The 13007-nt window shown below is 38.4% G+C and overlaps 1 protein-coding gene across 3 annotated transcripts in view; it reads left to right on the plus strand.

Annotated features, from left to right (window-relative positions):
• Window positions 1-965: 965 nt before the first annotated feature.
• Window positions 966-13007, plus strand: part of lrmda (leucine rich melanocyte differentiation associated) — a 262778-nt gene continuing 250736 nt past the window's right edge. For all 3 annotated transcript variants that reach the window (XM_052613529.1, XM_052613530.1, XM_052613531.1), the window contains exons 1-2: window positions 966-1114; window positions 1606-1706. In XM_052613529.1, coding sequence (XP_052469489.1) covers window positions 1073-1114; window positions 1606-1706 — 143 coding nt within the window. In that variant the 5' untranslated portion in view covers window positions 966-1072. The remainder of the gene's footprint in view (window positions 1115-1605; window positions 1707-13007) is intronic.

Below are 13007 nucleotides of genomic sequence, written 5' to 3' on the forward strand. Positions count from 1 at the left end.
AATAAATAAATTACAGTATTTATTATATTTTAGTGTTTAGAAAACCTGACATAAGTAGGCTACACTACTGAAATTTAACCAACTCAAATTCTTTAAAAATGAAAACGGCTTATTTTGCGTGTAGAGCGTCTTACTCTCCTTTATTTCTTTCGAAACATCTATAAACAATAGTCTTAATTAAGAATGAAAAAATGAGTTATTCTTTGACAAGCGTTACATATGCATTACAAATCATTTCCTATCTTTAAGTTTGGTAAAAGAGACCACAATGAACCACTTTACCTGAAATCACACATACGCGCTCCGATGGGTTACGACAGGTATGAACATTTACAGGCACAATCCTTTCATTTCCTATAAAGATGATCATGTAAACAGTTTTCCAATGATGTCCTATGAAGCACATTTTAACAGCCTAATTAAGAAAATGTATTATTCTAGTGTTCTTGCGCTGCCGCCATCAGAAGACCCTGCTCGTCTCCACACTGCGCGCGCGTCCAAAACTTCCGCTTGTGGGAGGATCCGATGTGACGTCACGGCGCTCCCAACCAAAGCTTTTTTTGTGCGTCTCTCTTTCTTCGTGTCCTGTCATACAACGACAATAATAAAGCTTTAATGTGTTATCTTAACTTAAGCGATTATATGAACTTATCATATAGAACAGCTGAATATGATTTGCGAATGTATAATACAGTGAAATATGACTTCTGAGTTAGTATGCGCTGTGGAACAATTTTAATTCATACTTTGCAAACTTACCCCAACATCCAGTGACTAAAACTGTTACTTTTTCAAAAGAAAGCTGCCTGGATGCTTAGCAGCAATGCTTACTCACCATTATTTTCATGGTAACACAAGCAGCTGATTCAGATTTAGCAATTGAAAAAGAGGCGCGTGCTTCCGTGCTAGATCAGCTGACACAAGCACGCGGAAGACAAGTAAAGCTTCAGACGGAGCGTAGTTTAAAAGTTTAGTTTGAAAACATAAAGAAAACATTTCAATCGTATGCGCAGAAAAATATCTGTGGTGGTCTGAGTTTGAGGCTTTCCTTCCGAGCTGTCATTTGACTACAATGGCATATAACGAGTCAATGGTTGTAGTGAATGGAAGTCAGGTAAGTGAAATGCTGTAAACACGTTGTGCCGTGACCTGTATTATACTGTTCAACCAGGAGACAGTAGAGTATGTTTTTGTGTGTGTGTGTGTGTGTGTGAAGTCATGCTGAGTCATGTAGATAAAAACAGAGGATATATATATATATATATATATATATATATTATTTATTTTTTTTTATTTTTTTTTTCTATGTCGCGAGACAACTCTAGGCAAAAATATTATGACAAGTACTTATTTTAAACAGCTCAAATATTATAACATTATTCACACAATCACACAATAGTTATATTTTGATTATTAGCCGTCACATGTTTATGGACGGCTGAACAACTTCAAACATTTTTATATAATATTCATTATATACATAACTTTTCTCCATCAGTTCAGTGTAATGGTTAAGAAGGTCTATTTCTTAAAAGAACAATAATTCAAAGTACCAGCTGTGTAACAAAACTGATATCACTCCCTCTCTCTTTTGCGTTTATCCAGGTGTCCTGCATTGGACATGACTGGGAAGACATTCCAGATTTTCTTGGGGGAAAATATGGAGAAGTGGCAAGAAGATTAGATCTCAGCTTCAACCAACTGAGGTAAGTTATTGTTTGTGTCTGAGTGTGGCTCTAAACAGGCCATGATAATAGGATGTCCCTGATGATGGGAGACAGCGATGACAAGCATGGCACCTGTTTTGCACATAATGGATTCCTGTGTGGACCAGAGGAGGGAGAGACATCGTTTTACCCCATAGGTTTTGCAACAGGATTATGACCCACATGATCCTGTCTGGGGGGGGGTGGGGGGGGGGGGGGGGTGTTATGTGAAATACCCTTGTATGTTTAAGGGTAAGTAAGCAGATAAACTCTCAGCTTTTTGTTCCAGAAACAGAGGTAACTTCCAGGTTATGCAAACTTATTCTCTGAACATAACTTTCTCCGGAGCAGGGTCTGTTTCATAGTTAGTTTACTTCAGAGCTATCAGTGCATGATCGACCTAATGACAAGACTCCAGTGGGCGTGGAAGATTGTGCACAATAATGTATATTATTACAATATAGTTGTAGTTTTACATAAGTGTTTGTGTGTGTGTGTGTATATATGTTCCTGTAGCTCATTTGGTAGAGCATTTCGCTATCAAGCGCATGGTTGGGGGTTCGATTCCCCAGGAACACATGATAAGTAAAAATTGATAGCTTGAATGTACTGTAAGTCGCTTTGGATTAAAGCATCTGCTAAATGCATAATTTTAATTTTTAATTTAATATATATATACACACACGTTTTTGGAACCAGCACTCCTCTAGTAAGTAAGGTTTGGGATAATTAACTTAGAGTTCAGGGTATATGTCGTGGTAAAGTAATCTTGCCTTTTGTAATAGCACCTGGAAAGATAGAATAAAATGTTGCTTGAATGCGGATGTTGGCAATGGATCCCAACCGCATACAACATCTCTGATTCAATCTACCTATCATGCATACAGTCACACCTCTGCATTAAGTGCAATTTAATACATGCATTATGTGCATTACTTCGTCAGCCATGTCATTGAGACATCAGAGAACGGCGGGTACAGTAGCGGCTTGCCATGCTGTGGCCAGATAAAAAGCCTGATCAATAAATGTGACATGTTAATGCTGAGCAAATAAAATAAAAGATTCCTTTGACAGGACATGAAGAAGCACCTTGTGGCAGCTGGGGAGGGGGATGCCATTTCACCAGCAGGACTAGCAAAGCTGATCTGACAACTAAAAGAGAGGAGATGATGGTTATAAGGTGCCTTTGTTTCAGACTTCTTTTCTTGACCTGTCAGGCCTTGAAGGACTCTGAATGGGGCTCTTTTTGTCATGTGAAAATTGTCGTCTTGAGGCAGTTATCTGTGCTGAAAATGTGGATTCGTCCATTTAATTGATTCGCTTTGCACTGGAGTATGTCACATTAATAATTGCCTAATCCTGTGCTGCTTCACTGTGTCACACATAAATGTACGCTTATCGGTGCATTAATATTCCTAATGAGCATTTGTGGCTGGTGACCTGGCATTTGGTGAAGATGCTCGTGATTGAAGATATCAGTATTTACAAGTGTTCATGAAGTTAGTGGTTTGGAGTGATGCTTGTTCTTTTATGAAATGCTCTTTATTGCATCAGTTTCTGCTGTAATGTAGTTACGCCGAATAGTTTCACCATACACATAGTGAAATACGCAGCATTGCTACACATAGAAACGCTTACACTGTGGTTTATTGCCTTTGCTGAGCCATTATGATATCATGAAATCATTTATAACTACCATAAGATAATTACCAGAATAGTTGGGCACATAGGCTATTAATGGAAACGCTTCTAGAATAATGTCATTTTCATTGTCTTTCCATTAAAACACTTGAGGATTTACAGTGCCGATGATTTTTGGCAATAGGGCTTGTCAGCAGAAAGTATCGCTTTCTGACGTCTGTATATTAACCTATCAAAGGACGAAAGCCAAAGCTGGCTCTGAAATAAGTTTATTTTTACCACTTCAGAGCCTTTGAGCAGAACAGAAGGTTCTGTTACTGAAGCTGTTTTGGTCATATGCTTTGTTGGGTTTAGGGTTACATTCAGTGTGAAATTTAATTTATAAGGAAGCATGTGATCAGAATAAAGTGAGGATGTGGGCTACAGTCAGGATTTCACTGCTGCTTCTGCCATGTTCACACAAAGAACTCGCAGTAAGAAGTTAATAGACAGAGATCCTGCCCTCTAGCATGAGGACTTAAATATGTGAACATGACAAAGTGATGGAAAGGTTCTTTTGTATGTGTCTTTACTGAGAATTTGTGCTGTGCATTTAACCCATTCAAGTGCACACTCACAGTGAACACACACCCAGAGCAGGAGGCAGCCATGTGCTGCGGCACCTGGGGAGCATTTGGGGGTTCAAGGGTTTTACCTCAGTGGTGGTATTGGTGGAAGAGAGCACTGGTCATTCACTCCCCCCACTTACAATCCCTGCTGGGACCGAGACTCGAACCCACAACCTTTGGGTTATAAGTCTGATTCTCTAGTCATTAGGCCACAATTGATGAAGACCCTAGTATTTTTTTAAGTGTATGGAACACAATACAATATATTTTAGAATGTTAATATTTATATGTTCTATAGTAATAATTCAGAATATATATTTTTGAATGAAAATATTCTGCTTTTGAATGAAAGTGACTGGGTTTCAAACAAAACACTAAGGAAAAGACTTATTGTTTTGGAATGACCTGTGAATAAGTAAATAATGACAATTTATGTTTGTGTGAAATAATAATCCACTAGTTAAAAAAAATTGACATTCAAAAATAAATAAATATGCTTCTACCTAATCTCAGACTTCCTAATTTAATGAGAATGTATCAAATAATTTTTTTGTTGTTTGTTATGGATTACATCATAATATCTTACATGCTACCTGTGAAGATCAATTAATAAAGTCAAAAGTTCAGTCATGGTGTCTTTGAGCTATTATTTTTTTGAATTCTCTAAATGGAAGTTAGATGATCAGTGATCAGACATAGTGATGTACCACAGCCCAAAACCACTGTGTGCACTCCCAGGCTATGTTAGCTGATGTGAGAGGTGTCGGAGAGAATCTCTGCGAACACGCATGTGAAATCACATTCAGTTTATCAGACCTTTCACAAGGTGACTTTTGTATGGTTTTATCGTTGAGTTGGTATGAAGGTGAAACTGTACCTTTCTTAAGACTAGCCATGAAAAGGTATTCGATCATAGACAGGAGGAGTAATCTCAGAGATTGTCGGAGATTGTTGTCATAGTGTCCCTTCCAGTGTACTAGACATGCCTGGCTTTGTGGGGAGTGGAAGGTGAAAGCAAAGGGAATGTAATGGTCTTGTCTTGCCCTGTCCAGATGAGGGGGTAAACATGATGGCCCTCAGTCATGCAGAGGAACGAAGCAGCTGCAAATTCCTCTTGGACATCTGACAGTCTGTTTGCTATAAGATTCAGTTTATTAGGCCACCTTGCATATGAGCCAACAGCCAAATCAAGAAGAATATATTTCAAAGGGAAACTGTTATAAGTTGTATAAAGCTTGAATGTAACAGCCAAGCATCCAACAGAATGTTAAATCAGTGGTGTGCACAGACCACCAGAGGGGCAGGGGAGAAGTGGCTTGACGAGGGCACAATCGCGGTCCGTAACTACACAGCTGGACTGAAGCGCTCTTGAAATTTGAGATCATTATTTATGCATAAGATACTTCATTAACTCACACAAAAACCTGTGCTCACCTGCATGCGTATATGTCTTGATGGCAAATCAAATATCCTAACTTGCATTTTCTGCTTTAAATGTAGACAGCCTGTCACAATGAGCTGCATGTAGTCTGATGAAAACAGAACAAAGAAGACAAAGTACGGTGGCTGGGTACACCGAGAAATGAAATATATCCTTGTATGGACTGTCACTAATGTCATTTTATATTCATATCTAAAGCACATTATAGTATTACACTCCAGCTCATGCTTCACTCATCTGTCTCTCTTCATTCGTCACGGGCGAGACTTTGTCTTTCAAGCCCCCGCGCACCAACACCAGAAGGCTCCTGTTAATTGACAAATGAGAGCCTGCGACATGAAGTGCTCCCTCAACATCAGAGCAAGGTGGAGTCTCCTTTTTGATGGGGCTATTATTGGCATAAGCCAGTAAAATGCATCGCTCTTTGCGGAAATGAGAAGTGACAACGGTAGAAGGGCCTGTCATTGTCTTCCGGGTGTGTTCAATCTGCGGCTGTGCAAGTATGTAGATAAAATGTCAGTTAAGAGTACGAGGGAGAAACTGTCGAAATGAAGTCGTCAAATCACTTAGCCCGCAGAGGGTATGGAAATTGATGCTTTTGTGGAAATGGGAATTTTCCATATTTGATCTATCAGGCTTATTTAGCGCTAATATTTGGGCACAGCCCGGGACCGTTTGGCTTGCATTAGTTTGTTAGACGGGCGCAAGTGGCAGAAACGGAATTTATGCATTTTCATTCAGGGTGCCGCTCTTAGAAATCAACTATAAAGCAATGAAATCTCATTTAATTTCTCAGAGCAAATTTGTACCTCTGTGATTGTTTTAAGAGAGGATGAGCTGACAGGCAAAATTGTGAGAGTACAGAGAAACCATTTTGGATGCATTATAGTTGACATGTTTGTTACTTGCTGCTTTGCTAATGGATAATTTAAATAAGTTTAGTGTGTGGTGGTTGTGTGCGTGTGTTTTTTTCCCCACAGTGAAAATATGACCAAGTTATGCTAAAGTTTTACATTATATTAAATTATAATGAAGCAAATATTAAAATTATGTCATTAATGACTCACGCTCATGTCATTCCAAACCCGTAAGATCTCCGTTCATCTTCGAAACACAGTTTAAGAGAAGACAATGCTGAATAAAGTCCTAATTTTTGTTATTTTTGGACCAAAATGTTTTTTCGATGCTTCAAAACATTCTTACTGACCCTCTGATGTCACATGGACTACTTTGATGATGTTTTTCTTACCTTTCTGGACATGGACAGTAGACCGTACACCGTTTCAATGGAGGGACTGAGAGCTCTCGGACTAAATCTAAAATATCTTAAACTGTGTTCTAAAGATGAACTGAGGTCTCACGGGTTTGGAACGACAGGAGGGTGAGTCATTAATGACATAATTTTCATTTTTGGGTGAACTAACCCTTTAAGGTCAAAGCAAACATGACTTTAAACAAAAGAGAGAATTTCTTGTTTGGATTGAGATCTTGACTGAAATCACAGTATTTGTTCTCGGGCCTGATCTGTAATCCGCATCATTAAAATTCATGCATTGCTATCTGTTAGTCATCAAGTATCTTTACACACACTTTAAAAGTCTAAAGTCCATGAAAAGGCAATACAGAGAATAGTTTCTAAACACTTTAGAAATGTATGGCTGAAAATGCGTTCCAAAGACTGTGAACGATGTAGTACTGAATTGTGGAGTTAGACTGTTAAATAGTATTTCACATTTTTTTTGGATGGGCCTGAAATCATGTCTCTCTGATGCATTGGAGCCACTCAACATGGCCCCTCCCCTAATGCTATAAAGAGGTGTGTTGGACTTGAAGCAGCGCTGCACATAATAATCACTGAATGACATCAATGTATCGTAAGAGCTATGAGAGCAGAAACTCCTTATGCTTTCGAATCTTCTTTCGCTCTCGCCGTACTTTGATGTCATACTGCTCACCGCTGCTTCAAGTCCAACTAGGGCTGCACGATTCTGGATAAATTGAGAATCACGATTTTTTGATCTCATATAGAGATCACGATTCTCCTACGATTCTTTATTATTATTATTACTATTAACATTATCATTATCACAAGTATATAAATTAATTATTTTATTTTGCAAGGATTCTTTAAATTGATCAAGTGTGACAAAGACATTTATAACAAAATATTTCTATTACACACAATTATTGTTCTTCTGAACTTTCTATCAAAGAAACCTGAAAAAAATCTACTCATCTGTTTTCAATAATAATAATAATAATAATAATAATAATAATAATAATGTTTTTTTTGAATGGCAAAACAGCATATTAGAATGATTTCTGAAGATCATGTGACACTGAAGACTGGAGTAATGATGCTGAAAATACAGCTGCACACCACAGAAATAAATTACATTTTAAAATAAATTCAAGTGAAAGCAGTTATTTTAAATGGTAAATATATTTCAAAACTTTACTGTTTTTGCTGTACTTTGGATCAGATAAATATAGTTTGGTGAGCAGAAGAGACTTTAAAAAAACATTACACATCTTATGGTTCAAAAACTTTTGACTGGTAGTGTATATATAATATATTTAAAACCCCAGTTTTTTTAATATTAGAATGATGAAAAAGTTGTTTAGATCACTGATTCAACGACTCACTCATAAACCTACTACACTTGTTTCATTTCTGGATGAATCAGCGTTTTTGAACGATTCTCTTGAATGAAAAATTAATTCATTGACAAATAAATTAAGACACTTGTCGCCACCTATTGGTGAAACAATGCAATCGACACAAACGTTATTTAAAGCGCAGTAGCTACTTTCAAAAGGGGATTTGTTATATTTTGATCGCTGCCATATAGACATCAATGTTTATATTCAAACTATAAACTTTATCCCAGTATTTCTGTGATAATATAAATGACTGTAAGACAGATATAATACTGTGTAGTTGAAAAGACTGTTTGTGAAGATGTTTCTTAACCAAACATGGTAAGAGCTCTCTCTGTGTCAGCGGCAGTGCGCGCACGGATTTGAATGATCCGGTAAGACTTTGTCAAAGGTTTAACAGACTCGGGGAATCGTCGTCTTTTAGAAATGAGATCGAGAGGGTGTCTGAATCGAGATCGCGATCTTTTAACGATTAATCGTGCAGCTCTAAGTCCAACACACCACATAACTAGAGCACATTAGCATCAGTGGTTCGCCCGCTCAATCGTGAGTTACTTTCATTATCGTTTGTTAATACAGCCTACAGTTTGCTAGCTAGCTTTGCCTTTGTCACGTAAATGCATATTACTTGGTTGCGATAATTCACAAAACAGCTTGGTCTCCACATATTTGTATATAAACACATTCAATATTGCTTCACACAGACTTTAAGTCGGACTAAAAAAGTTCATTTGTGTAGTCTGACTGAAATCACATTAATAAACCCTTTATTTTGGTGAAGTTGGACTTCAATAATTGTTGATTTAGATGATTGTGGCTCAGCTTTAGTTCCAGTTATATTTGTCTTTGCTATTTTTCTGTTTTAACGGCAACAGGAAGGGATGCCTTCATCTTGTCTTGATATTTCCAGCCGTTTCTTATGTAGATGGCCTTAACTTGAGGAGCCACACGTCCTTTTCTCTTTTGCGTCGCAGTCCTGCCCAAAGCATAAACAAAGCTGTACTTGATTGCCCCTAGAAGAATAAAATGCAGCTGATGTGCAATATCTCTGCGGCTGCCAAAACAGGCAGCGTCTTCTGTCCAGCCAACGAGAGGGGAACATCGTCAAGTCCTACCAAATTAGTTTTGAAAAGTTCTTGCAGACAAATCATGCTTTCTGTATTTTGGTAAGATGACAATCTGGTATCTGATAAAAAAAAAATACAAAATTCTTCCACATGTTACTGCCAAACCGCAGCAATATTGTGTTCATTTAGAGGTCTGTCCTTCTGTCCCGTCTGGTTGGCAAAAGTTAAAGCACAGGTATGAACGCGCAGACTGACGTCAGTGTTTGGACTTGTACTGTAAACTAAAGGAGCCACTAAATAAGAAAAGCTTTCAAGATGCGTTCTGCTACATGTTGTTCTAACGAAATGTCTCTAAATCTAATTTCTAATTCAACTTTCCAGGAACATTCCATGTTGAGTGGTGGAAAGGTCTCCGCTTAGTCAAATGATCACTAATCACCCCGTGTTTATCTCTGACATTGTAAATGTCAGTTCTGACTGCTGACTCGTGTACTTTGGTTTTGAAATAACGCTCCAAAGACTGCAGCTCTGTCATCTCAAATAAAAGAATGGCTTCAGTGAGGTAGATGTTTATTCCAAAAAAAAAAAAAAAAAAACGAGTTAAGTGCAAAACGATTTTACGTGTCTGTCCAATATCATCTTCACAAATCGGAAGTGCAATAAATGTTCTGCAGTTTGATGCCAAAAAGTCTTTATATTCTTTGAATTACAACCGTAGCATAAATCACAGTTCCTGTTACAGTGCAACAAAAGAGCCCTGGTGGCAAAATAATTATCTTTAAAACATAATCAGTATTTCCGTCAGCCAAATATCTGTTTGAACACGCTGTACAGCCCATCCAGGCACATCTCAAACTGTTGGTCTTGAATGGAAGGGAATGTCTTTTATGTTCTCTTTTTGTTCAAATTAAATCTATATTGGGCATGGGCATCATTCTCTCTATAACTGCATCCCTGTTTTATTGTAAACCCGAAGACGGATGGTGTGTCTGTGACATAGTGATTTACAGGCCCTCAGTTTTCTGTGGCAGGGCTTTAGAGGGGATAGCTGACATCCAGCCAGCACTTTGGAGGGTTAGAATAAAAGCTGACGTTTTATTGGCTTTAGGGAAGAGAGGAATAGGAAGGCCCGGTCACACAGGGGAGAATAATAGTTTCTGTACTTTGTTTTTCTCAGGCCCTGCCAGCTGTCACAGAGCCCCCCGAAAACGGAGGGGAAATTTATAGGGTATTATTTAGAGGCATGTCAGCGGTAATGACTACAGCTATGATTTCAATTATCACCCACTAAATGTAGCTTAATTCACTGTGTTGGTGAACCAAATGAGTGAGCCTGACATCATTTTTCAAAAACTCAATACCATGCTATTTTAATATTTAATGTTGACCGTTGGTTTAATTTTCCTCCCTCACGTTTGGCATGGAGGAAGAGTCGGTCCCTCATGGGCTATTGTGCCGTCAGCCTTATGTAGTTCAAAGTCTTCCCAGGGATATATTTTTCCATTGACAGAAATCCAATTAGTTTTAGTACACAGTCTGGCTGAATAAAAAGGCTCTTAAAATCTACAATATGTTTCCTTAGCAGAGCACAGAGCCAGTGATGGATTTTTATAGCCTGACCTGATGGGGCCCCACATGGCATACGTGCCTGACTCCCTTCCTCTGTTTTGACATGTTTAGAAACAAACGAGTTAGACATCATTCTCTCTTCGCTTTGGAAAGGGGTCTGTCAATATTGCTTCACATTTAGGCCCTGATTCATGTTGATTGATTATCGTAAAACTTAATCCACAAACGGCTTTAACATCATGCTAATGAGGAAGGATGTTTAATTCATCGCTGACATGTTTAGTAAAATGGTATTTTCGCTGTGTTGATGCATGGCTGACCTGTGACTGGAGCGCTGGCATCTGGGCTGCTGGTATGATGTGGGTGCGGAGCTACAGGCCTAACGTTAAATCTGTGTTAGTCCATGGTTCGCTGCCAGTTTACGTCCTTTATCACGCAAAGCCATCTCGCTGATTAATGATGTAAGCAACTCACAGGCATGGAACTTATTAGTCCTTTGAAGCAAAAAAAGAGCATGCCATACTTTAACTTCCCCCTGGAGTTTCCCAAAGGATAAAAAAAGGAGGTTAGCAGTTTGGAAACAGAACAAAGGGTTCCCTCTCTGTACTATCCTCTCAACGTGCTTGCTCCATGACACTTTGTCTCCCACAGTGTCTCATAGTGTGCTGGTTCTGAAAAGCGGAGACAGATACACTGGGTTTATCTTGCCAAGATTTGAAAAGAAGATTGTAGCGCCTTCTTATGTTTTGAAGTTTAGGGGCAGTTCCTCAACTGGGTGCTGTGATAAACGTTAACACTGTGTGAATTTGTCCAGCCACCATAAAACACACTATGAACTCTGTCATTAGGAATTTACTTTTCCAAGCACTCATCGTTATTAGAAAATATTTGCCGTAACAGTTTGGGGATAGATGCTGCCCAGAATAAGAAGTCAGCCTCAGTGTTATGGTTTCTGTTAAACAGTGGTGTGCCACCTGGAGAGTGATGAACTAGAGGGTACTATCCAAATCATTTGCTTTGCAAACGTGTATCATCCCAGTTTTTTTTTCTTTCTCTTGGCCAGCATACCAAAACCATACAGGGGTTTAAACAGCTGCTGCAGATTTTGAACACAGCTGCAAAACATTTCCCCACAAATTTCAGAGTCACTTAGAGCTTTTTCACAGTTAAAGCACGTAACAACTAGATTCCTCCTTAAAAAAATGGCAGCTTTATGTTGCACAAAACATTGTATGGAAAATGGTAGACATATATTAATTTAGTATCATTTTTAAAAATGGGTGTATAGTAGTTTTTTTTTTATATATATATATATATGTATTATATATATATTTTTTTTGTGATCTTGTAATCGGTTAGCAACTCGCGTTGTATTCTTAACACCTGCTGGAATTTTTACAGTGCTATGTACCCTAATGTAAAGGTCCCAAAAAAATGGTAGAGTACGGTTTGGTACCATGCACAACTTCTGATATTAGAAACAGAAGTGATTACCTGTTATACTGTACCGTACGGTTGAAACGTACCGCTCGGTGGAAATTAGGCTTTTGAGTATCATACATTGTGACATGCAAAATGCTGTATTATAAGATAAAATGTATTGTAACTATATCATGTCTTTGGCAGTTTAATAAATCTGTGGCATAACTGAAATCAGAAGTCATCTGCAACATAACCGAAATAATTCAAACATTTTCAATATCGCAAAAAATACAAACATGTGGTCATGAAAATTAATTTAGAAGTGTGCCATGTTCAGCTCAAAATGCTGAATTCGAATGATTTAACTTTAATACATCAACTTTAGTTTACCCCCCATCCCCACCAAGTTTACTGCCTTTTGCCTATATACCACATACTGGTCATGTAATAAAAGTTTGCAGGCATCGTTTACATCTCGGCCAGGAGTCTTCTATTATCTGGATATTTGGTGATGTTTAAAGCTTTTTTCCCCTCGGCTCTGAGACTGCTTTGGTCTTGAGGAAAGAGTTGTCTGTTTGTGTCTGGGTCTGTTGGTCTTCAGAGTCCGTTTCAGAACTGAGAGCGCAAGGCATCAAAATGCCCAGAACTGGAAGAGAGGGAGGAGGTGGGATATCCTCATGAGCCTACTTTCTCAGACAGGCATCCTAGACTGCCCCTACACCGGTAGTATGCGTCTGACCTGAGGAGAGTTTGCATCAATAAGATAAAGGGGTTCAGGTGAAATCCCTTTAGTGGACCTTCTGTAAGAGCTCTCACTGGCACTGAAGGGAAAGAAGGGATTTCATAGACCTGTGACGTGGACCATCTGTTTCTGTTAGTGCTTGGTTTAGAG

Source organism: Carassius gibelio, chromosome A13 (assembly GCF_023724105.1).
Source record: "Carassius gibelio isolate Cgi1373 ecotype wild population from Czech Republic chromosome A13, carGib1.2-hapl.c, whole genome shotgun sequence".
NCBI lineage: Eukaryota > Metazoa > Chordata > Actinopteri > Cypriniformes > Cyprinidae > Carassius > Carassius gibelio.